Raw genomic sequence first — 24,938 nt, 5'->3', positions numbered from 1 at the left:
ACAATAACATCACTCAAAAATAAGCAGGCATATGAGAATGCAGAATGAGTGTGCAGAAATATCTGGAAACATGTGACAAGGTTTGGACACATATGGATGACTGATGCCATTGAGAAGGAGATGTCCTCGATGTGAATGAAAATGTAGCAACATCTACTGGGACAGAAAGAACTAGAGTCTCTCATGTTCATGGCCGCCACCAATCATTTTTCCAGTTTATAAGTCCTGAAAGAACATGAATCAAGATAAAAAATGACTCTACTCTGTAAGTCATTAGCCAATTGTTTAATAGATAATAGATTAACAAGAAACTGATGAGCATATAGCACATGTATAATAGTGCCCAGAGGTGAGAGATAGATATCACCGCTGCCCAAAATGGAGAACACATTGCTCTCAGCCGGTCTAACATGTTGTGGTGCAATAAACTTGGTTAATAATAAAAACATTTGTGGCTGGTTACAACAGTGTTTGAATGCTCTTGAATCAATCATCCATATCACACTTAGGATATTGGTAGAGGTACCAATAGAGAAGGTTGACTCCAATACCGCAGTGCTGGTAGATGTAGATGAGGATCTCTGAGCGAGAACAAAATCATATTCAGCCATGTTTAAGTTAAGAGAATATGATGTAGGTATAAGAGAACAAGTAGGAGACTCAACCATAGATGTTCTAGCGTGTGAGGTAGTTGCATGAGATGAAGAAGACCCTTTTTTTGAAGTGGTTTTATTAGAGAAGGAATTTCCAGCCATCTTGTATTCATTAGAACCTTTGAACTTATTATCATCAGCCATAGTAAAATCCTAAAAAAAAAAATTCTAAGCCACAATATATGCTTTTTGTGTTTTTTTTTTGCATTTTTTAGATTTTTCTAATTACCATATTTCTATTTTCACTTTTTTTGCATTTTATTTTTATGATTTTGGCCACCTTTCTCTTTCTTGGTGAAAGATTAATTGTTTTAAAATTTGTTGAAATTTTTCCAAGAAAAACAACTCTACCTCATTATATCCGACAAAAACCTCATCTCTTTGACACCTAAAAATGACATGTGTCTATGGTGCAAACTAAGAATGGACGAAAAGGACCCTTACAAAGTTACAAACTCTACAAGTCATGTCTGTGTGCAGTGTTTGGTTCACAAACGGGGATAGACACAAGTTGGGCTAGTTCCACCATTTGATGCATAGGTTACGGCAGCAAGTATGCATGATGGCATAGGGTCAAATGGAGTGACGGTCAGTAAGGAATTGTCAGCTGCTTATATGACACTAGTCGACAACTAACTTCAACTGCTGCCTAAGAAATCCTTCTGATAATTCACCTGGATGGTTGCAAGGACACTGAATTTTGTGTTTTGACAGCCTCACACGGCACCACTCACCGATGATTAATGGATGAAAAGAGCCCAGTGATTGTGTGTTAGTCATGGGACTAAGTTGTAAATATTTTGACAATAGAATACAAAATAAAAGGGCATCGGGTCAGATAGGATCAGGGTTACTACCCTGAGACCCGCGTATAATTAGTTTAGGGTTGGGTGATCCAGTTACGTTTTTGGAAATAGTGGTTGGTTAGCCCTAATTAAAGAGGGTTAAGGTGGCCAACAGCAAACAGTGTTATCAGAGCAGGCAATGGCAAGCAAGGAATCCCCTGGCTACGGTGGAACTCGTCAAGAAACAGGTGGAGATCGATGGACTGGCTTTTGCTGGACAATTAAAAGGTCAGAGAAAAACTACGGGAAGGTGGGACAGCGACTATCAATGGTAGAGCAGCACATCCAAGTGCTCAGGGAAGAGCAGCATTCGATCATGGTAGGGCAGCTGACTATCACTTCCTTGCTGCGGGAGATGGTCGGGCGATAGGATTTGTTCCAAATTCAAAGCCAACCCGTAAGCAAAAAAAACTGATATTGGAATAATTTTCAGATACTTATTAAAGACAGATCGTATAAGCATTGTTTCGTTCATTGGGAGGCAGTTATTAGTAAGTCCCGCCATTAGGTAAAAAGAAGTTCTACAAGGAGGGATACAACAGGACATGAAACAGATATCTGTTAAGAAACCCAAAAGTTAACCAGGCCACACCATCCTCCGAAGAGTCTGATTTAAAATAAATTAACTGCTGTTACACATATTGACAACAATCAACACCCCAGGTTCAAATTACAAAAGGAAAAGCACAATATTCCCAAACTGGGCGCATCCTGAAATATTTCAGACCCGATAGCTGGTTTTCCTCATCATGCGGAAGAATTCATCAGCACTCACTTTTCCGTCACCTGAAAAGCACAAAATGATCCATTTCTCATTTAAAAAGACAAATCTTCGATCAAGAAAAAGGATGATTAAGAATGGCAATAAAGCCTTCATGAACAAGTCAAGCTAGCGAGCTAAAGAATCAAATTCTGACTGAGCCAACCAACTTTATCACATTTTAATCTTCCATGATATTAACGTGACAAATCTCACAACTGCTTCATGCTAAGAAAGTGAACACTGACTATCGAGAACAGAGATGCACAATACAAACAGCAGTTTAAGCCCTGGGACAAGTATTACAAGTAGTCACCGCTCTTATTACAGAGGCGAAAAATCCATGGACAAGTAAGAACAGTGCAGAATCATCACTTTTGCAAAATAACGAGTTATAAGGCTGCTGTTTGTGGCATTCTCTGAGAGGAGCCATGCTAATCTTTCTCTGTGTCATTCCAATTTTACCAAACGTTTTGGAAGGAAATTTTATGTACCAATATATTCTTTGAAATATATATATATTGCTGGTGACTCAGGGAAAGCACACCCAGGCTGAGACAGTTTATTGCTTGCCCCGTCGCCCTGTGATGGAAAACCATACAACAATAAATAAATAAACTAATTATATTCCAAAGAGACTTGCCGTCACGATCAGCCTCCTCAATCATCTCCTGGATATCCTCCTGTGTGAAGTTTAAACCCAATTCCCTTGCAATTCCTTCAATGTCCCTCTCTGATATATTCTCCTGCAGTTAAAAAATAATCAGGAAAAGACAAAATGCTGGAAAAAAAAAATTCAAATCAAATTTTACATCTTTATCTTGATCTATTATGCGAAAAGCTTTTATCAGCTCCTCCTTGGTATCCCTTTCCCCAATCTTTGCAGTCATCATATGTACAAATTCATCAAAATCAATTGCTCCGCTCCCATCCTTATCTACATCAGCAATCATTTGTCTTATTTGCTGCAAATCAACCAAACCAGTTTTAGCTTACAAGTTACAACATTTGAATATAGTAAATAAATGACAACCATTTAGACGGTACAAAAATCAAAACGTACATATGAATCCTGATTGATAGTCTAGAGATGACTAAACATATGTATATTTGCTTGTGTTCAGTGCTTTATTAAATACCATCATTTTGCATAAACCAACTCAATTATCACGTTCAAGTGTCGAAGGCCAGTAGTTGAATGGAGTGTCAAAAATTGCTCAACTGCTATTAGGGTTTTACAAAAAGCTGAGCAGTCGGGCATGTGTGTCGGTGTATCAAGAAGTGTCAGACACTTCTCAGATGACAAGTGTCCAGATTTAGAAATGTGTCGAAAAACAGATATGCATGCCCATTTTTTGGTCATTTTGTATTTTGAAAACAGGATTATCCAAGACGTGTCAAAATGTGTCAGTGTCAAACACTGACACTTTGCAATTTTTGAAGTAACTAGGTGGGAAAGGAGAGGGAGGAATTCGTCCCCCCCCCCCCCCCCCCCCAACAAAAAAAAAAAAACCCAGCCTTTTCCAAGTTTTCTCTTGAATGTGGAAGGGAGGGGGGGATTTCTCCCTCCTGCGGCAATGCTCAGGCTGTCGGCTAGCTGATTTTTGAAAAGGGGAGATCCTTTCTACCCTCCTGTTTCCACAAAATGTAAAAAAATAATATTAATAATAACAAAAAACAAAAAATTAATGAAACAAGAGCCATCCAATCAAAAAGATGGAAGGCCCTTGTTTGGTGTCCCTTGATGTAGCAGGGCTTAGAGTCATGGTTCATTGATTATATATATATATATATATATATATATATATATATATGGCTCATACCGGCAACATATCCATACTCATGTGGCATAGCCTTGAACTATGTTGACATGTCGACTACATCATCAGGTTCCCATGGTTTGCACCCATACCAAAACCCATATGAGATGAAAAGATCACGATGTCAAAATATTCCCAAATTCTAAACTGAACATATAACAAATTTTTACCTATGTTGTCAAGGAGCCCAGGCAATGCCTGGGTGACTAGGCGGGCTTAGGCAAAAAAGGCAACCATTTTTTTTCTTAATTTTTTTAGTTATGTTAATATGTCAAGTTATTTTGATTAACTAATACAAATATTTGAAATACGGAGAGTAGTAATATAACAAACATAAACAATTTAAACAATCAAAAATTACTTGTTGACTTCATTGAATATGCAAAATCAATAGAAGAAGTTTAACATTACTCATTAAATGTAATCTAATACAAGAGAAAAAAAAAACACTAAATCTAGTCTCTAGAAGAAGGAATATAAATCCGCAAGAACGCTTTAATCCAATTGTACTTAAAGAAAGACAATAATACAATAAAAAAAAACTAACAGTACATAACAGTATACATATAAGTACACAACAGTAACAATACATATAAGTACATAACCATACTAATGTATACATATAACAGGCATCACAATACTAATATTATAGAACAGGGTAATAGTATATACATATAATAGGTTGATGAAATACTATATAACAGGTATAACAGCCTGTACATAGAAGTTTATAACAGGTATAATAAATTAACAATATATATAACTATATGATATAAGCACGTAACATAACCATACAAATGTATAAACATAATAGGTAGGAGGTATCATAATACTATATAACAGAGACCAAGTGACTAACAATATACACATATAACAATATACATATAACAGAATAATCAACATAACAATACATAAAAATACGAAATCAATACAAAATAAAGTACATAAAGATATATACTCAATTAAAAAAATTTAATTGAAAGGGAAGGTGACTTTGCACTTTCCTATGAACTATGCGTCTTGGCACCTAGGCCAGCCTAAGAGAGTCTAGGCGCCAGCCTAGGACGCCAATACATTGTTAAGAAATGTACGAACAATACATATATAAATATAAGTTAATATATGTGTTAATAATGTATTATTGATAGGACACCTATTTTAGATTTTACTTTTTATATTTTATTTTTATTTTTGATTTTTGATCTAGCCATTGGCTAGTCCCAACGACACTTTTATGAGGCGTTGGAACTAGCCCAACGGCTCCACTTTTCCCTCTCCTCTTGTATAAATATCTAAACTACTCATTGAACAAATTGAGCTGTGGTGTACAACAATTGTCTATTCATTTGAATAAAGATTATCTTTTTGTTGGCCTTAGTGGCTATTTTTGCTGCATGTTTATTTAGTGACTGTTGCAGTCACATTTTCATGGAGAGTCAGGTTGGGCTGGTTTTTTTGTTGGAATTCTGAAGTTGGGTTGTTGTTTTATCTTTGAAGACTGAATCATCAGACATCTACCTGTTCGTTGCTATCATTTCTCAAGTGGCACCACCTGTTTGTGGAATTGTCTCTGTCTAAGCTAAGTGACCTTCCATTCCTTTCTGTTGTATTTCTGAGAAAGGATATTTATCATAAAACAGCACTTCAATATTCTGCTGTTTTAATCTTGGTTTACTGCTGCACTCCAAACTGATTATCATCCACCAACTGTTTGATAAAATGTCCAAAAGTATCACTCAGTCCTCTAGAGCAGATTTCATAGAGGACTCCAAAATCTCGATCGAGGGAGGGAGCTATCATGCTCCATACAAGCTTGATGGAACAAACTATACATTATGGGTTAAATGTTTGGAGATGCGCATCAAAGGAATATACTTATGGGGGGGCGGACTTCATAAGAGGTACGTCCATTCCTCCTTCTCTCAAGTTAACTAAAGTAGAAAATCGGATTGTGAGAGAATTAGATGAAAAAGAAAGACAAAATGCTACGAATGAATATTATAAAAAACTAGATGATTGGGAAGCTAAGAACTCAAGGATTATAGAATGGATTTATGAAAGTATCGAACCTAGAATTGCTCAAAAGCTCATATACTATGAGAAGGCAAGTGAGGTATGGGAATACCTCAAAGGAATTTTTACTGAAAAGGATATGGCGCGGAAATATTTCTTGATTTAAAAACCCAAAATACCAAACAAGGAGAGAAAAATGTAAGAGATTACATTGTGGAAATGTCTATTGTTTGGAATGAATTAGATCAACTTAGTCATAAACTAGGAATGGATTGTAAATGCCACAAGATTAGAAGAGACGAAGTTGATGAATTTAGATTTTTCAATTTCTTCAAAAGTTAGGACCCGAATTTGAATAAATAAGGACAGCTCTATTATCCTTAGCTTCTCCTCCACTTATTCATGAACTTCTTACGAAACTAAGTGGAGAATGGACTAAAATAAATTTATCCAAAGAAATTGATAGTGTTATCATTTCCAAACAAGAAGAAGAAAAAGTTTTACCCACTTCTAGACCCAGAAACAATATTAGATCTTTTAGACCTCATTTTAAAAATCAAAATAAAGGGGAATATAAGGTTGTTTGCCATTTTTGTCATGAACCAGGTCGCAAAAGACCAAGTTGTCCAAAATTGAAAGGAAACAACAATGAAAGGCAATCTTGAAATTATGGAGGGAATTTTCTTAAAGTAGGAGCTTAGTATTCACAAGGAGGCCAACACAACCGTAGACAATTTGATCAAAAGAATGTTGCAAATGTTCAAAATGAAAGATGTGATTTTGTGTCAATCTCAACAACTTTGAACCAAATTATGACGGCTCTTAAACCCATAATAAAGAAGTCAAATTTCGGAGCACTAGCAACAACAGCATCCACCTCCAACACTCCCAATATGATTCCTTGGCCTCTAGATTCTGGTGCATCATTTCATATGACACCTAATATATCAGCTATGACCAAGTTTGAACAAGCAAAAAAATAATCAAATGTGGTTACCGCTGATGGAACGTCTTTGAATGTTAAAAGAGTTGGAAATTTTGAAAAAGAATTTGGAGAAAAACGAAAATTCTTTATACAAAAAGTTAGTTATGTCCTAAGATTTAATCTTAACTTACCTTTCGTATCTCAAATTTCAAATTTTGGTTTTGATATAGTTTTTTTATCAAATAAATGTTTGGTACAGGATCACCAAACCAGTACATTGAGTGGGAAGGTTTTAAAAAGTGAAACTTTTACTACATGAATAATTTATGTATCCCCAAAGAAAAATTTTGTAACTACGTAAAAAATGTGGACATCAATGTTTGGCATCAAAGATTAGGTCATCCAAACATTGAAAATTATCTATGATGACTTCTACTAAGGATATTTGTATTGAGAACTTTAAATGTAACGATTACATAAATGAAAAACTTTGTCTTTGGATAAAGAAACTTCTTTTCTTCTATGCCTTTTGAGCTTGTTCGTTCCGATGTATGGAGGCCCTCTCCTATCATGTCAAAAAGAGGGTTATCTTATTATGTGATCTTTGTTGATGATTTCACTAGATATTGTTGGATGTATTTCCTAAGATTCAAATATGAAGTTTTTGAGGTGTTCAAAAATTTTCACAACTTGGAAAAAACGTAGTTTGATGCGAAATTAAAAATCCTAAAGACTGATTCCGGAGGTGAATATATTTTGAATGAATTCACAAGATATTTGAAAGACTATGAAATAGTTCATCAAAAATCATGTCCACGAATGCCTCAACAAAATGGACTTTCTCAAAGAAAGCATAAAACAAACAACAAGAACCCTACTTATGACAAAAAAATATACCTAAATGCTTTTGGGTTGAAGCAGCCGTTGCTTCTATTTATTTCATAAATAGAATGCCTTCAAAAGTTTTAAATAGTACAATTCCTTTAGAAAAATTGTTGAAATATGAACCCGATCTCAATAGACTTCGAATTTTTGGATGCAAGGTTTTGTTTTAAATGACAAAACTGACAAATTGAGTTCAAAGGTTATTGAATGTGCCTTCGTTGGTTATTCTGACACATAAAAAGACTACAAATGCTATGACCTAGTCAAAGACAAGATCATAGTTTCAAAGAATGTAAAGTTCAATAAAGAAGAAAATGGATTCGAAAAGAAAATGGATTCGAAAATTGCAGAGAATCACAAAACAACAATGATTACTCTTTTCTATTCACTGAGACAAAAAGGCTACAAAATATATGACCTAGTCAAAGACAAGATTATAGTTTCAAAGAATGTAAAGTTTAATAAAGAAGAAAATGGATTCGAAAATTGTAGAGAATCACAAAACAACAATGATTACTCTTTTCTATTCAAGTATCTCTCCCAATGTGATGATGAAATGTATGACCCGCAACAAAACATTGGTGAAGAAAAGCAACATGAAATTGTTGATCTTCAATCTACTTCAAATGATGACAACCTTAGAAGATCCATTAGAAACATAAGGCAACCCAATAAGTTTGTCATATGAGACATTCATCCCAACATATACAGCTAGAATCAATGCCATTTTACAACTTTGAACCATCTACATTTAATGAAGCCTCAAAATATAATCGAGTGGAAGATTGCTATGTTAGAAGAATTGCCTTGAGAAAAGGTCAAACATAAGAAATACAAGATTTACCTATAGGAAAAAAGACTTTTTGGATGCAAATGAGTTTACAAGGTGAAAACGAAAAGTGATGGATCTCTACAAAGATATAAAGCTAGGCTTGTTGTAAAGTTTATACTTAAGAATATGAAATTGACTATGAGGAAACATTTGCTCCTACAGCTAGAATGACTACCGTTAGGACTCGTATTGCGTTAGCATCTATTAAAAACTCGAATATCTATCAAATAGATGATAAAAATGCATTATTAAATGGAGAAGTTATAAAGCTAGGCTTATTGCTAAAGGTTATACTCAATAATATGAAATTGACTATGAGGAAACATTTGCTCCTGCACCTAAAATGACTACCGTTTGGACTCTTATTGCATTAAGATCTATTAAAAACTGGAATATCTATCAAATAGATGTGAAAAATGCATTCTTAAATGGAGATTTTATAGAAGAAGTTTATATGAAAGTACCACCAAGTTTGCCACTTCCACAAGAAAAAATTCTTGGACTTAAGAAGGCTCTATATGGCCTCAAACAAGCACCTAAAGCTTGGTTTGATTGTTTTAACTTTGTTATCTCTAACTATGAATTTCATTTATGTTTGACTGACACTGCTTTATTTGTTAAGAATAAATACTATGCAGGTATCATAATCCTCCTACTATATGTTGATGACATGATCATTCCAAGGAGTGAGAAAAAAAGAATTAAAGAATGTAAGAACCTACTGCAAAAAACTTTTAAAATGAAAGATTTAGGTTTCCTAACGTACTTCTTGGGAATTGAGATTGCATACTCCACTAGAGGCTATTTTTTATCACAAACTAAGTTTGCTGCATAGATTATTGCTAAGTCAAGTATAATAAATGATAAGATCACAGAAACTCCTGAAAATTGATGATGGAGTTTCTCTTACCAATCCTACTACCTACTGACAGGTTGTGTGATCTTTAATGTATCTCAGCATCACTCGCTCTGATATTATATTGCACATGCGGTTCATATAGTAAGTCAATTTCAGCATGCTTCATCAACCGTTCATATGGGAGTTGTTTTTTGTATCATTAGACATATCAAATGAACAATAAATAAGGGAGTATGTATGGCTTCTTCTTCCTCTCTAAACCTGATTGCTTATACTAATGCTGATTAGAGATGAGATCCAAATGATAAACACTCAACTACTGGGTTTTGCGTTTTTTTAGAAGAATCACTCATCTCGTGGAAGTACAAAAAGTAACAGAAATCTCTCTTTCTTCTATTGAAGCTGAATATCGAGCCATAGCCTCCACAACCATGGAATTGTCTGGCTTCGTCAAATGCTCCTTGATATGGGAACAAGAATAGAAAAACCTACTTACTGGTGTTGCGACAACAAGAGCTCTATCTACACTGCCAAGAATCAAACATTTCATGAATGAACCACGCATATAGAAATGGATTGTCACTATGTTCGTGAAGAATTTTTGAAAAAAATTATCAATCTTGCATATGTCTCCTCAGAATTCAAAATGGTTGATTTCTTCACTAAGCCTCCATGTTCTCCCAGATTTAACTTTCTTTTAAATAAACTTTAGGTAATAACATCGTAAGTTTAAGGGGAGGGAGTTAAGAAATAGGGTATATGTATACATATATATTACTTATGTTTATGTATGAACAATACATAAATATAGGTTAATATATGTGTTAATAATGTATTATTAATTGGACGCCTCTTTTACGTTTTACTTTTTATATTTTATATTTATTTTTATTTTTACTTTTTGATCTAGCCGTTGGCTAGTCCCAATGGCTCTTTTATGAGCCGTTGGAACTAGCCAACAGCTATTTCAGTCCACTCTTCCCTCTCTTCTCTTGTATAAATATCTAAACTACTTATTGTACAAATTGAGTTGTGGTGTATAGCAATTCTCTATTCATTTGAATAAAGATTATCTTTTTACTTGGCCTTAATGCCCATTTCTACTGCATGTTTATTTAGTGACTATTGCAGTCACATTTTCACACATATCCCATCGCGTAAGTGGTGAACTTAGGCAATGGGCATAGGCTGACGCTTAGTCCATGCCAAAGCCACAAATATAGTTCTCAGGTTTTTATCAGCAAGGATTTTCTTAGGTATTTATCAGCAAAGTTTTTTTTTTTTTTTTGAAAAATTTCTGGAAAATCTTGGAGTTTTTCAAAAAATAAAAAATCAAAATGTTAGGTAAAAATACAAGAAATAAAAACTAATAAGTATTGTATTGCATTTAGGAGGCAATGATAAATGCCTAAAATAAGAGGAAATAAAGCAATGAAACAAAAATTGAAAAAAAAAATAAAAACAAAAAATGAAATGAAAATATCGCATTTAAATCGCAATAAATTCATATTTAACATTTTCTTCAATATATAGCGAAATTTTCCCATTTTTATGGTTAATATCACAATATTTTAAAAAATATGGTGATATTTTAAAAAATCTTGTGATACTTGTGGCTATGGTCCAAGCCCGAGGGACGCCTTAACAACATAGATTATTACAATATTAAATATGTTATGAGCTAGTTAGCCTTTAAACAAATTATTTTGGCTTACATAATTGATAACCCTACGAATTTCCCTAGAGTGTCTAGTTCTTCCTTGATAGAAGCCCTTGCCTGGAAGCTGCAAGATCATACCAGGTGTAATCAGGCAAGGTGGATTTATAAACACCAACAAGAAGGTTATTTGATAGCATGCAAATAATAAAAGTGAGAAAACTCCAAGCCATTATCCTTCCAATTTTTTGGCATTTAAAGTTAGATGAACATACACAAAGACTAAAACCCGGAATCCAACAAGGAGAGCCATTTAGGAAGTAACAGCAAAAATGTGCAAAATATTATACTAAATGACATGGCACAAATAAGCAAAAACCTTCAAGAAACGACAACAGTTAAGATGTGATATCCAAGAGCAAACAAAATTAAAAAGGGCCATGACGCATCAAGATTTCAAGTACAGGAATCAGAAACGTTCTTGGGAATCTGTACTCTTGACGGTTCCAGCCAGTCACTTCCTAGGAACAGATTCCTACTTCATCTTTCAATAACTATGATCATAACAGAGAAAGAACGTTGGAAATGTTCACAAAATAAATGTCATCAATGCAAGAAAACTGAAACAGTGAAAACAATAAATAACTTCACAACCAACAAGATTTTGTAATATGTGTTAGATAGGTACGCATGTTCAAATGAAACCATTCAAAAGAGAAGAACAAGCATCCTGAAATTGTAGGAAACAACACATTGAATATCAGATAACATAATTTTCTGAAAGACTATGACTCGCAACCTAAAATGGGTAGTACAACCACATAAGGTGACAAAGCAACAAATCCTTACTTCTTCATTCATCTCAAAACCCAAGGCCCTGCAAAACCATCATTTGGTATTGTAAGGAGGTTGCTCTTGTAAGAAGGTGATTCAAATAGGAAAAAATTGTGCAGTAAGCTGCAAGTGCATAACAATGAAATCATAGCCAGCATACCTCATTGCAACATTTAGCTCCTTGGCATCAATTGTACCTAAATGAAACAAGTCAGAGTCAACAAGAATATAAAGTATAAACAAAGGAAGCAGCAAGCATACAATGGATAACAGTCATACCTGAACCATCAGTGTCGAACAAGTCAAAGGCTTCTTTGATTTCCTGTTTCTTTTGTTGACTTATTGCATGATGGCGCCCTCTGGGCCTCTCTCTCCTTGACATTCGTCCACTTGTTTGGAAGCTTGCCTGAAAGAACAATAGCCATTACAGTAATTGAAAGGAAGTCCATTGAAGCTTCACTGGAAAATATTTCCAGGTTTTTATTGAAATAGAGCTGCAAGAAGGGAACACAATCAACTATAATTTACTCAAAGGCACACCAGCGCAATAAATAGCTGTAAAATTCAGTATGCTGATTTGCACTGCTCAAACTAATTATCTCAGAACTTCTGGGGATAGTTTGGACCAACTGCACCTTGTCTGGGTCTTAGAAATAAAAATAAAATACGTTTGATAATAACTAATTTTTAGTTGTTATTATATTATGGTTCGACGTAAACTGAAGGACCAATTTAACGTAATCTCCTAAATGTAAAGGCCCAATTGCTGGCAGCATGCTTTTGTTGACAACAGTAGGAAAAAAAAAATCACTGTAGGTGTGAGATTCTCCTTTCGTTGACCACATAGAAGAACTCAAACAGCTCAAGTTTGATTGCACCACCTACACAATTTATCATGAAATTGAAGATAAACGTCATTAAAATAAATTTTCCAAAAGAACAAGAGGAGCTGGAGAAAAAAAAGTCCTAAAGTTGATGATAGTAACTAACATAAAGAACCCAAAAATATGCATCACAAATAAAAGCAGAAGATTTAAGTCCAGGGCCCAAACAGTGCACAAAGAGACCACCCAGAACAGCCTCAAGGACAAACAATCAATGATCTAAGCATGCAGCCAAAACTGAAACCTCACACTGAGAACAACAGAATTATATTGAACGGGGAACCAAAAATGGCACTCAGACCAACAACAGGAAAAGGGGCACACTTTCATATTAATATGACAGAAAAAGTATAAGGGAAGGGAGCAACCAAACAGCCAGACTATCCAAGAGCTAGTTAAGCAGAAAGTAGAAAAATAAAGAAATAAAAAAAGAAGAGAAAAATCCAGAAAAGGAAAAGAATAAAGATTACACATAGAGCCTACGTACAAGAGATATATATGTACATCATATATTCAACAATTACTAAACATATATGAATAAATTGAATTATGTATAGAAATTATATATATTATGGGATATATATATATATATATATATATATATATATATATATATATATATATAATATATATAAATATGAGTACTTACATAGAAGATAACACCTTCCCCTTTACGATCAGATCATAAAGTTTGTCAAGAAGAAACTGCAATCTATTAGATACAAGAGCCTAGGTAAAAAAGTCAAGCAAGTTGATACTCTGAAGTTACAAAAAGTAGTGAAGACATTTGCTGATGGGTAAAATACACTATTTTGTGAGTTTATTGTCATGCATTTATCCATAAATTTAGAGATTAATGTTTACATTATTTTGTGTGTTAGAAGTTTATGTTTTGAATTTGGTGTTAAACATGGCTAAAATAAAGAAAATAACGCATTTTTGGTGTTTTGGAGTGAACCGGTAGAAGAAATGGACCCAGATTCAAACCAAGAGCTAAAACTGGTTAAATTTTTGGTGTTTTCTGATTTAATTTTTAAAAAAATAAGTATGATACGGTTACGATACGTTACGATATTTTACGATACGTATCTTAAAACCAGAACGATACGGCTTACGATACGCTTTTACAACATTGCTTTCACTACTTGTCCGTTGAGATGGGAGGGTGCATCAAAGAATGGGAAGAATCTTGGACAGTTGGACCTAATGTGGACTCGTTGGCCCTTCACCTTGGGGCAGGTGGAGCTTCTAGCCACACCCACCTTCATCCCTTCATCATATTCCTTCTTCCCAGGATGTGTTCTACATTTTCGAAAGGAGAATCTCAGGTATTGACGTGTGGAACACCTCCTTCTTGGAGCCTTTGACTGAAGAGTATTTCACCAAATCCCCTGCTTTCATCGGAGCATCAGACCTCTACGAGTTCTTTTCCCCAATTCTCTTTTTAGTGTCCTTAGAGTCAAGTCATGGGTCTGCATTTACATTCATATTCCTATGTTATTCTGCATATTTTCGTTCATATCATATTGATTTTTATGGGTGGATGATAGATCATTTGGTGGATTTCGTGTAGAGATGAAGATTGGTGACTTATGTCAAGCCAGTCTCTTCTCTCTTGCATATTGCCAAGGTCAACTGAAGGCCTGATTCAACCAGCACACGCTTGTTTTCATGTGGATTGGCATGCTTTTGTAAAGTATGTAAATCAGTCATTCTAGATTTTGTAAAATAGACTAGCAAAAGAGGAGTAGAGGTCTCGAGATCGCCGGCATCTCTAGTGTCAATGGTTGTACTTGGTTCTCCAACATCCAACGTTTCTTCTAAGATTCTGTAATATCAGATTACCGAGTCATCCACCAAAGACTTATGCACAAAAAAAAACAAAGAAGGAGAAGAGAAGTGCCAAAGGATAAGGACGGCAGCAGTAGTAACTGTCTGTTGAACCCTAAGATTATATTGTAAAATCAATCTTTTACTCCATGGACTAATAAGTCCTATTAAAAACAAAGAATATTACATCAATGCCATTAATGAGAAAACATAATGTTAAAAAAGGAAATACCTAATATGACGTCTGGATCTGGATCCAGATCCAGACGTCATGACCCAAACCTTATATACGTTTTACCACTTCTTATCTTTGTTTTATGTATATTTTCTTAAATTGGTTTCTAGGTTTTCATGTTCCACAATGCAGTTAATGATGTTTTCTCATTTTGATTAGAACAAGAGATGTTGGCATGTCTTTCTAATTGCACTGGTGTAAGACAGACTTTGGCCAGGCAGTTTTCTTGTTTTCCCTTCTGTTTCTTCATGATTTTTTGGATGCTTCTTGTTGTGTCTGGTAGTGTCGTTTTTTAGTATAATTTAGGAGGCAGTTTTAGATATTGATTTGGTCAAAAACCAGTAAACTATGTCACACGGGTGCACCTAAATAACTGCTGCACCCATGTCGATGCTCGAGGTGGTACTTTTCCGACACAATACATTCAGCATAGTAAGTCGAACCAGGCAAAAACTGAGCATTTTAAATGTGTACTTAACAAAATTAGTCCTAATACAGAAAGTTTATAATGACTTAAAAGTAAAGATAGATAAATAAGGCTATGAGTATAATTATAAGAGTGTGTGTGTGTGTGTGTGTAAACATATATATATATATATATATATATATATATATATATATATATATATATATATATATATATGTTTAGTTCATCTGTTCATGTTTTCCGTTATTGCATGCATAATATATATATATATATATTTGTTTAGTTCATCTGTTCATGTTTTCCCTTATTGCATGCATAAACTTATCTATTTCATTAAAGCATTGCATTTTCATTTATTTTGCATACAGAATTTCTGGTTCTCATAGGTGCCACATTCATCGCTGGATTCTTTACTAGATTCCAACAATGGCAGGATTCCTCCACGGCTAAGGATGTCTGATATGGTACAGACATGTTTCGCATTAGTTAAAAATATTGTGGGCATTGTGGGAAATTGTTAAGACACTTCCTCCTTTGATTACCTAAGACTTTCATAGGATTTTTTTTTTTTAGAAAGTCGTCCAAAAGAATGTCACCCTTCTCAATTGAAGCTTTTGTTTAATCCCTTCCATCGTTGACATGTCATATTTGGTCCACATTAGGCGCATTTTCTCAATTTACATTGCATATTAGCTAGGATTAGTGCATCATATATTTGCATATCCATTTAAGGTTTCAATGCATTACTTAGAGAATCATTCTAGAATGCCAGGCTCTTCACAACAGATAGAGCGTCTCAGTTTTGTAAGGTAAGTCACTAATTTCTAGGAAAGTTGGTTTAGTAAATCTGATTTAGTTAGGATAATAATTTGGAATCCTTAGAATTGAGGAAACCAATTGGGGAACTGTACTAATTAGTAGGAGAGATCAATGGAAGTATTGCCAATCTAAGGATCCCTTAGATTCCATCAGCTTCAGGTAGGTCTTTAAATATTTTTTATATTTTGTTAACTTTTGGGGAAACCAATTGGGGAACTCTACTAATTAGTAGGAGAGATCAATGGAAGTGATGCCAATCTAAGGATCCCTTAGATTCCATCAACTTCAGGTAGGTCTTTAAGTATTTTTTTATATTTTGTTAACTTAGTTAACAAATTAAATGGCTAACACAGTAAATATCTTAGGGTTTTGACTTAACCCAACAAAGATAGGTCGACATTGGTGGTTGGGCCCCACCAAGACTGATGTGCCTTCAACATCGAACAACCTAGGACATGCCCAATCCTAGGTGTCAATCTTAATCAATAAATCATATCTTAAAGGAGAGGGGGCTTTAAAACCCAAATCAGAAAAAGTGGCCCCAGGTCCCTTCCTCTGTCTGCCAATCCTGTATTGTACAATAGGGAGCCCATATCACACGCTCTTATTTCCCCATATCTAGAGGCTGCAGCTAAATGGTTTTCTTGACTGTTACAATATGTATCATGCAATACTCATCTGTATCATGCAACACACATAACATCGGTTAGTGGAGCTACCAGGGAGAAATTATTATGTAGAAAAAGGTCCTTTTCTTTCTCCTTCCTTAGGAAGCATTGGATTGCTTAAAAATTCTGTAGGGCAAATTTTTAAAAAAAAAAGAACATTTGTATGGGTGAGCATGGGAATGAAAATTTTTTCCAGCATTTGAACCTTTCAGTGTTTGATGCAGAAGAAAAGCTTTCCCAGAAATCCTTCTGCAAGTATTTGATTGATCAAGAAAATTACTATAATAATATATTGTCATTGGATCTTTCCCATACATAACATACAAGTTTACACATTCTAGTTGTTAAAAGACATTTGGATTAAGTAAACTCAACTGAACCATTTGGAAGGAAAATAGGGCAATATGTCATAGTTGAAGTAGATTCAACTATGAAGAAGAAAACCATTTCATACAAGTTAAGAACCTCTCGGACAAGCTCAAAATTAGAGAAGACAACCAAAGGATTAAGAATATATGTAAACTTTGTGCAATGAGCATTGATAGCTTAGTGCAGAAGAATATCAAAGCCTTAAGAATACCATGAAACCTAAGTGCAATGAGATTGATAATCCATAATTTGTGGTACTTCATTATATCGCCCAGTACAGCACAATTGGATGTCTAGGTTTTTCAAAAATACAAAGTCAGAAAAGAAATTGATCACTTCCTAGACAATCAGATATTAAAAAATCACACGTAAGGCATGGAAATGGAAAGCTATGTTGACGACGTGCAAGGAAAAGAATTGCATCTAAAAGGAAGATACAACTATAAAATTATTTCACTGAGCAGCATTAGGATCTTTTGTTTCTAAATCCCACCAGACCAATCCTAGTGCAGATCTGACAAAAGCACAAACAAGCTCACAATCTCCGCAGGTGCAAGATTAAATTGATAACAAAAGAAGAAGAAGAAAATGAAGAAGAAGATTTTGATCCTAAAGCAAGCCACACACGACAAATGTCTTAGGAGTCCAAAGGAACACCAAATTAGGTAACATGATCAACAACTGAAGAACCATTCAAACGAATTTTACAACGAAATTCTACAAAAGAACCAGTGAAGAAACAGAATGAGAAGGTGGAAAAAAGGAAAATACGAAAAGCTCACCATTGTCATCGCTCAAGCCGATGCCAAGCCCCAAGATCCCCCGGTTGAAGATCTGAACAAGAAGCCAAACAGAACAAAGTTTCAATTTCTCAATGGAACACATAAAAGTCATAAAAAGGAAAGAGAAGCTCAAAGGTCGCCATAGGATTTCACAGGAGAGGAAACCCTACGACAAGGCTACAAACCATTCTTTGAACATTTTCAAGAGAAGAGAAGGACGACAATTTACAAAGAAGAGAGGATGGGTGAACGACGCAGCACCAAGGTAAAATCTCAAACTATAGCAAATAACTCAAGAATGATATGATGTAAATGACTTCAATCAAGATAACAAAGGGTTGGTAAGCATGGGTTGACAGCAAGAAAAATTGCATATATGAAATAGAAAGTGTAGCTAACCTCACTCAATTGTTGCTTTGGCTTTCCTCTGGTAAAGGCAGCCTGCCTTGCAGACTTCTAAAGGCTTTTATCAGTAACTGGTAACTGGATTTGCTGTTCTTCAATCTTTATATTTCTTCTTTAGCATATGCTTGGGACTTTTTTGTGACTGCTGAGCTTGTTTGCTCGAGCAATGACCCTGTTTCAACGCCAAAAAGCAGAGACTCAGTATCAGAAGTCTCCTAAATCAACTTTCCACTAACGAAAAAATAACTCCATCTATTTTGTGTTTATCAAAATGCATAGAGGGAACAATAGAAGAAAGTACACAAAACCAAACAAATATAAGATGCACACAAATGCAAGCTCTTAAGCCAGAAATGACAAACATGGCGAGGATTCAAAGCAATTTGTGCCTGCAGGTGCTCATGAACAAATATACCTTCCATGATCGAAAGTACAGGTCATATTAACAGCTATCACCCTTAAAGATGCTGCATACCTTCCTGTCAACAATAGAATGACCTCCCATGCAGTTGTTTTTATCATTTTAGTTTTCAACTATCCATGTGACCTGTAATTTTTGTCAACAGAGGCTTGCTACTCTACCTCATGGGTTAGTTATTTATTACTTTCACTCGCTAATTTAATATAAAAAAACTATTTAAAAGTTTTATGAAGTCTTCTTGTTCAAACCTTCATAAAAAAGCACTACGTAGTCTACGTTAGAAAAAGGAAAGTTTTACAGTTGGCCACGGCCTGTCGCTCTCATACAGGAGAAGGTACATAAAAGAAAAAAATAAACAAAAAACAAAAAAGTTATAGATGTTCCTAGTTCCTTACGCTACATCAAGGAATTTCAGGCAGGACAAATGCCCCAGTCAGTGGCAAAGCCAGAAGTATAAGTTATTCACAAGTACACCTAAACTTCGCATAACACCAGTGAACACCAGATTTTGAAAAAAACAAATAAAACAGTATAACATAATGAACCACTAACACAAATAGCATCACAGATTCACATGTTAAAAAAGAAAGCAACAGTTTTGTCACACTTCCAACACATCGAAATGACATGAGCAAAACTCGACAAGGCAGCTCCAGAGCAAAAAAATAGAAAGATACTCGAACCAGAAAACCACATGGATATAACTCACGTTCACTGGGTAGCCTACCATCAAAAAGAACTGGAAGGGCGTACGAGGAATGGTCAAAACATTGGTGAAAATTCTGTTTGCATCTCTAGACTATCTATATTGTACACAGAGTGCTAACAAGACCATAGAGACAAAGCCATTAATCAACGACATCAACTAAATAGCAGGATACAGGAATATATCAGGAACATAAAAGACAATATTCAGCGCTTATAAACCCTTCCTCCTCCCAAATGCATCTCATAAGACAGCAAAAACAGAAACCAAGCACTCGATCTTACCTCCGGAACGCAGGTGGGCGGGTGGGCGGGTGGCCGGATGCGGGATGCCGGTGCTGCCTTGCTTGTGCAGGCCGTGCGGCGGTGAGCCGGAGAAGAGCCTAGAAAGGTGGTCGTCTGGTTGACGGAAGAGGGAAGACGCCAGACGGGAAGGAAGATAGCAGACGATGAGAGACTAGAGACGGAACACGGAAGACCGAAGGCAAAGGGTGGTCGTCTCTCGTCTGGTCGTCGTGGTCGATGGAAGAGGGAAGACGAGAAATCGAGAAGAGAGAGATCAGCCGGAATAGCGGAATAGAGAGATTAGTTTGAAGGACGGAAGATCAAGACGGGAAGATTGGCCCTCCGTAAATAGTTTTAACCTTAAACCGGGGAACCGGTTTCAAGAACCGGTTTATACGATTCAGTTGACGACTGGTTTATCATTTCGAGTTTAAGGGTAAGCTCGCTCGAGTCAAGATTTTTTGGGTGAGTTCCAGTCGAGCCCGAGTTAGCTCGAATGATAAGTCTGATTGCAGTTGTTCCGAAACACCTGCAAACATTTTTGGTGTTTTGAGACAACGCTTTTTCAATGCATTTAGACATCCCCTCCATCCACCTTAAAGTGCTTACTTATCCAGAAGAAGATTTTGTTGTTGAAACAGGTATTTTTTGTTTTAGCAATTTAAAAGATTTCAAAGCTTAGGTCTAGTTTGGTACTTCCTTTTGAACTCGCTCAAAATTCACGTCAACAGGTGCGACTTTGACGATACTGCAATTTGTTGAATAAAAATCACTCTCAGGAAGGTGGTCACAGGAATTTACTTTTTTTTTTTTTGTTGCTTTCAATGAATAAAAGCATATTCATCTTTTACATTAACAATATTTTCCATTAAAAATATTATATAAAGTTTCTTAGTCTTATTTAATAAAAGAAATGTATCGACGAAGTTATTTAAAATTAGTAACATATTGTCGATATGCTTGCGGAACCACTCAATGTTTTCACTGAACCCACTCGCATCGCTGCGTTCTCTTAAAATTCGCCCGTGTTTGGTGCCTACGGCATGGAACATGTTTTTTAGCTGCTTGCCCTCTTACCCATGGTGCGTTGTTGGTACAAGTCACTCGTGTTAACCGTAACATGCGACGGCTGTTTTTCTTAAAAAACCTCTTGTTAAGGAGTACTTTTTGTTTTATTTACTGTATTGATATACCTTTCATTACTCTTCGAGTTTTGTCCATGTAGAAAGAAAGATTTCTTTTACTTTTGTTGTGGCGGTTTTTCCTTTACTTACTGTATTTATATACTTTTTAAAAAGATAAAACTTTTTACTCTTCTAGTAGTTTTCTCTTTATAGAAAGGTTTCTCCCCCTCTCTTGATTCAGAAGATTTTATGTCTATTGGCCTGGGGCTGGCCCCTCTTATTTGCTTGCATTTGTAGAACCAACCAACAGATTGAAACTGTTTTGTGCATAGTTGGCCCCGTGACTCAGACTTGGATCGGCAGAAGGGGTCACCGAGTTAGTGAGTTGATTTGTCGGCTCGGTTGAGTTTTAAAATAACCATAATGTAAATCAGGGCCAACCTTGACTCGTGACCAAATTTTTTAACAACCCTAGCTGGCTTGGAAATCCCGAGCCAGGCCAACTACGGTTTTGTCATGTGGTCGACGTTGTGCATGCTAGCCATGTAAAAGAAAAGAAAGAGCTGCTTAATATCTACTGAGGAGCTGAATTTGTTCATGGAATCGGATCTTCTGAATCATACCATTGCTGTCACACTTATTCTAACCTGATAATTTTGTTTTTAAATACTTTTGTAGAACCTTTTTTCAATTTCTTCAATGGACCCTTTTGTAATACTCAAGTGAGACGTTGAGGCACGCCATCTAAGACGTCTTATAAAACGGACATGGTGTTATTACATCTCTTATTATTATCATTCTTACTGACAAAAGGGGTATAATGTAGTTGGTTGGATAGAAAGTGTATATACAAGTCCACAAATTAATTAAAATATGAAGAGCTTGTCAATAATACATTTACATAAAAAAAAAGGTTACAAAAAATTGGCATTAGGTAAAATTTCCGCCGTCCAAAATTTAACATCAATCAAACAGCTACACAAAGTGACATGTCTTTCTCCCTCTCGAGACACCACGGTTTACACAAAAAAAAAAAGAAGCATTAGATAAAATTTATGCCGTGCAAAACTTTAGCATCAACCAAACATCAATCAAACAGCTAGGCAAAATGGTTTCTCTCTCTCTCTCTCTTTGTGTTTGTGTGTGTGTGCTTGCGAGTGTGTATGTGTGTGTGGGGAGAGACAACATGGTTCGAATTATTGATAGGCGATGTTGTCCCTCTCATGAACTCACCGCGATATTTTATACCGTAAGAAATGCAACCAAGTATTGTGTCCTCACTGCAATTCCTCGAGTAAAAAACAATAAAACAAAAGGATTTATGAGAGGAGAATGCCCATCGCCACTTATTTTGTCTCCTTGTAAGAAGCAAACAGTATGGAAGAGCTGTGGCCACCAAAGCGGACGGAATTCGACATAGCCACTTTGATACCTAGCCTCTTCTTTTTGGGGCCAACCAGCAACTTGGCATACTGCAACATCAGATCAGATGATCAGAGTAGATGTACATCTATGTGAATAAGCATGCATTCCCATTCGTGTCGCAACGGCTTCAGTAAGCTACACGTCCAGTGCACGGAGAACCCCCACACAGACTGACTCATGAAGCCAGGAATGCTAGCGAGTCAGGCTATTTTTAGGCAGCAAGTCAGCTATATTTCGTGTAAGCTTGAGGTTAAGGCAGGTTTAGTGTCCTAATAACTGTTGCTTGGCCCACTAGCAGAGTCAATGACTAGTAAGGAGTGCGGGGTAGAAACCAATTTGGAATGAGCGCACCGGCCGAGGGCTGAATAAGAAAATGACAGCAGAGGCTGGCTTCCAGACGTAGGCAATGAAATCCCAGTGGGGGAATGGGGGCCCGGTGCCTTTCTTTGGAGGCCGTTTGTCATCGCTCGGTGCCTTTCTTTGGTTGACACCGCTCTTTTTTTGTCACCTATTGGGAACTACGTGCGCCTCGGTGAGGCCCCTTTCTATCAAAAGGCGATACAATTGTCATTATGGTATGGTCAGCACTAATGACATACAATTTATTATATATATAATTATAAAGTATAAATTGTCATTGTATAGAATGTAATGCACTAATAGCCCAGTGGAATGCTAGCGAGTTAGGCTATATATATATATAATTGTGGATACTGTATACACATATGTGTAGTACATGTATATTATACACATATTTATACATAAAACAAATGCATATGTTATTACATATATGTATGTTCTATATACACATGTATTATGTAGTATGTGTATATTCTTTATGTAGAGATATAAATATTATATGATATATATATATATTTATACTATATACATACGCATATTCTATATGTATGCATTATGTACGTGTACATATATCTATATACATATATGTATATATATTACATACATACATATATATGTATATATGTATGCACATATATATTATACATATGCACAGTACATGTATACTAGGAGCAATAGAAATAAACCTTAATAATGGGGCTGAAATGGTATAACTAACCCAGAACACATATATGAGCATAAAACAATTTTATAAATATCTGTGTCTTGGAGTACAAACAAGATGATATAATGATATGATTGAAGGAGTTAACCTCCTTGTATCAATTCTTGTTGTCGAAAGACTCAGCAATAATGATAATGTTCAATACAATCCAAATATACAAGAAATAGTCGATGCAGTAGCATCACTGGGGATAAAATTTATAAAACCTAAAGCATATAGTTTTGAAGAACTAGCTGGCCTTGAATGGCAAATAGATAGGTTTATTCAATAATATTATCATAATACTATTCCGACAGCAGCCATGCATTACTAAGATGGGCATGGACAATAATACATTAGGCTCATTTCATATGAACAAAGACAAACAAAGTCATCAGAAGAGGATGACCAATCTCTAAGAGATTTAGAAGAGATTCAACAAGCAAGATATTCTACTTCAACTTAAGGATGCCTATTGACAATATAAATAATAAACTCAAACTTGTATGGGAACCATATGACAAAGATGGAGATCAACCCAATGTCTGGATTAAAAAATATATACCTTGGATTTGTCTCTGAAAAATAGGCGAAAAGAAGATCAAAACTAAAAATGAATAAATTAAAATTTTTAGATTTAAGTCTACCCAGAGATTCTTATATTATCCATACTAATAAGAGACAATATCATTGCCATTTTGGCATAAATTATGGTCATGAAGACCACAAAGAAAATAAACCATTAAATACTATATTAGATATTGTTATTTTAAACGCAAAACTGCTCGAAAAAACTTAACAATATAACAAAAAGATGTTAGATTCCACAATCTCTTCAATACAATCGAAAAATAAAGTAATAAAATAACTGCAAGAAAAGTTTGACTACCAAAAAGAACAATTAAACGAGATAAGATAGCATTTTATTTAAAAACTAATGATAGAGAAAAACAAAAAACCAACAGATAACCGTTGAAAAGCACTTAAAAACAACTGGCTCGGAATATGATGAACTAACTAAAAAACTTGACAACTTAAGTTTAAAACCTTTAAGAACATAAATAAATAGTAAGTACCTTTTTGTTAGAAAAAAATAAAATCCAAAATGGAAGATACCTATTATAGATATTCTCCATGAACACCTTATTCGAAAATACAAGACAGCCAAAAGGATTTTAATCCTAAAGGAAAACCTTTTCACCACAAACCGTTAGATCAAGGACGAATCCTAAATATTGCGGCCCATGACCCACAGTTATGGCCCCGAATTATAGAACAATAGGGAACCATAGTCATTAGAGACTACTTAAAAGCAAATCTTAGACATAAAAATGCCAGAGAAATGATAGCCTATTTAGTAGGATAAATAGCAAGATCATGGTGGGAATCATATAGAAAACATTTCCCCAGAGA

At 35.3% G+C, this 24,938-nt stretch overlaps 1 protein-coding gene and 1 non-coding gene across 2 annotated transcripts; both read right to left on the bottom strand.

The window, feature by feature from the left end:
• Positions 1-1,910: 1,910 nt before the first annotated feature.
• Positions 1,911-20,239, bottom strand: LOC116267048 (caltractin). The gene is made up of 9 exons (XM_031648599.2): positions 19,914-20,239; positions 18,497-18,674; positions 18,098-18,149; positions 12,363-12,489; positions 12,244-12,280; positions 12,099-12,126; positions 3,071-3,223; positions 2,902-3,004; positions 1,911-2,284 (listed from the first exon to the last, which is right to left on the bottom strand). Exons 3-9 carry the CDS (start codon positions 18,104-18,106, stop codon positions 2,220-2,222), a joined length of 522 nt encoding a protein of 173 aa, XP_031504459.1. The 5' UTR covers positions 18,107-18,149; positions 18,497-18,674; positions 19,914-20,239; the 3' UTR covers positions 1,911-2,219.
• LOC116246517 (U6 spliceosomal RNA) lies at positions 2,640-2,743 on the bottom strand. The gene has a single exon (XR_004170702.1). It is a non-coding gene; the product is annotated as a U6 spliceosomal RNA (small nuclear RNA).
• Positions 20,240-24,938: the final 4,699 nt, after the last annotated feature.

Source organism: Nymphaea colorata, chromosome 1, assembly GCF_008831285.2.
Source record: "Nymphaea colorata isolate Beijing-Zhang1983 chromosome 1, ASM883128v2, whole genome shotgun sequence".
Taxonomy (NCBI): domain Eukaryota; kingdom Viridiplantae; phylum Streptophyta; class Magnoliopsida; order Nymphaeales; family Nymphaeaceae; genus Nymphaea; species Nymphaea colorata.
The sequence above is the reverse complement of the archived record's forward strand: the minus strand, read 5'-3'. Positions and strand labels throughout refer to the sequence as shown.

What these genes read in the sequence shown, in the direction of transcription:
- LOC116267048 (XM_031648599.2), bottom strand. An exon ending in GTTCGACACTGATGGTTCAG is followed by an intron (nt 12,281 to 12,362) that starts GTATGACTGTTA and finishes TGTTTCATTTAG; the next exon opens with GTACAATTGATGCCAAGGAG. An exon ending in TAATAGATCAAGATAAAGAT is followed by an intron (nt 3,005 to 3,070) that starts GTAAAATTTGAT and finishes TTTTAACTGCAG; the next exon opens with GAGAATATATCAGAGAGGGA.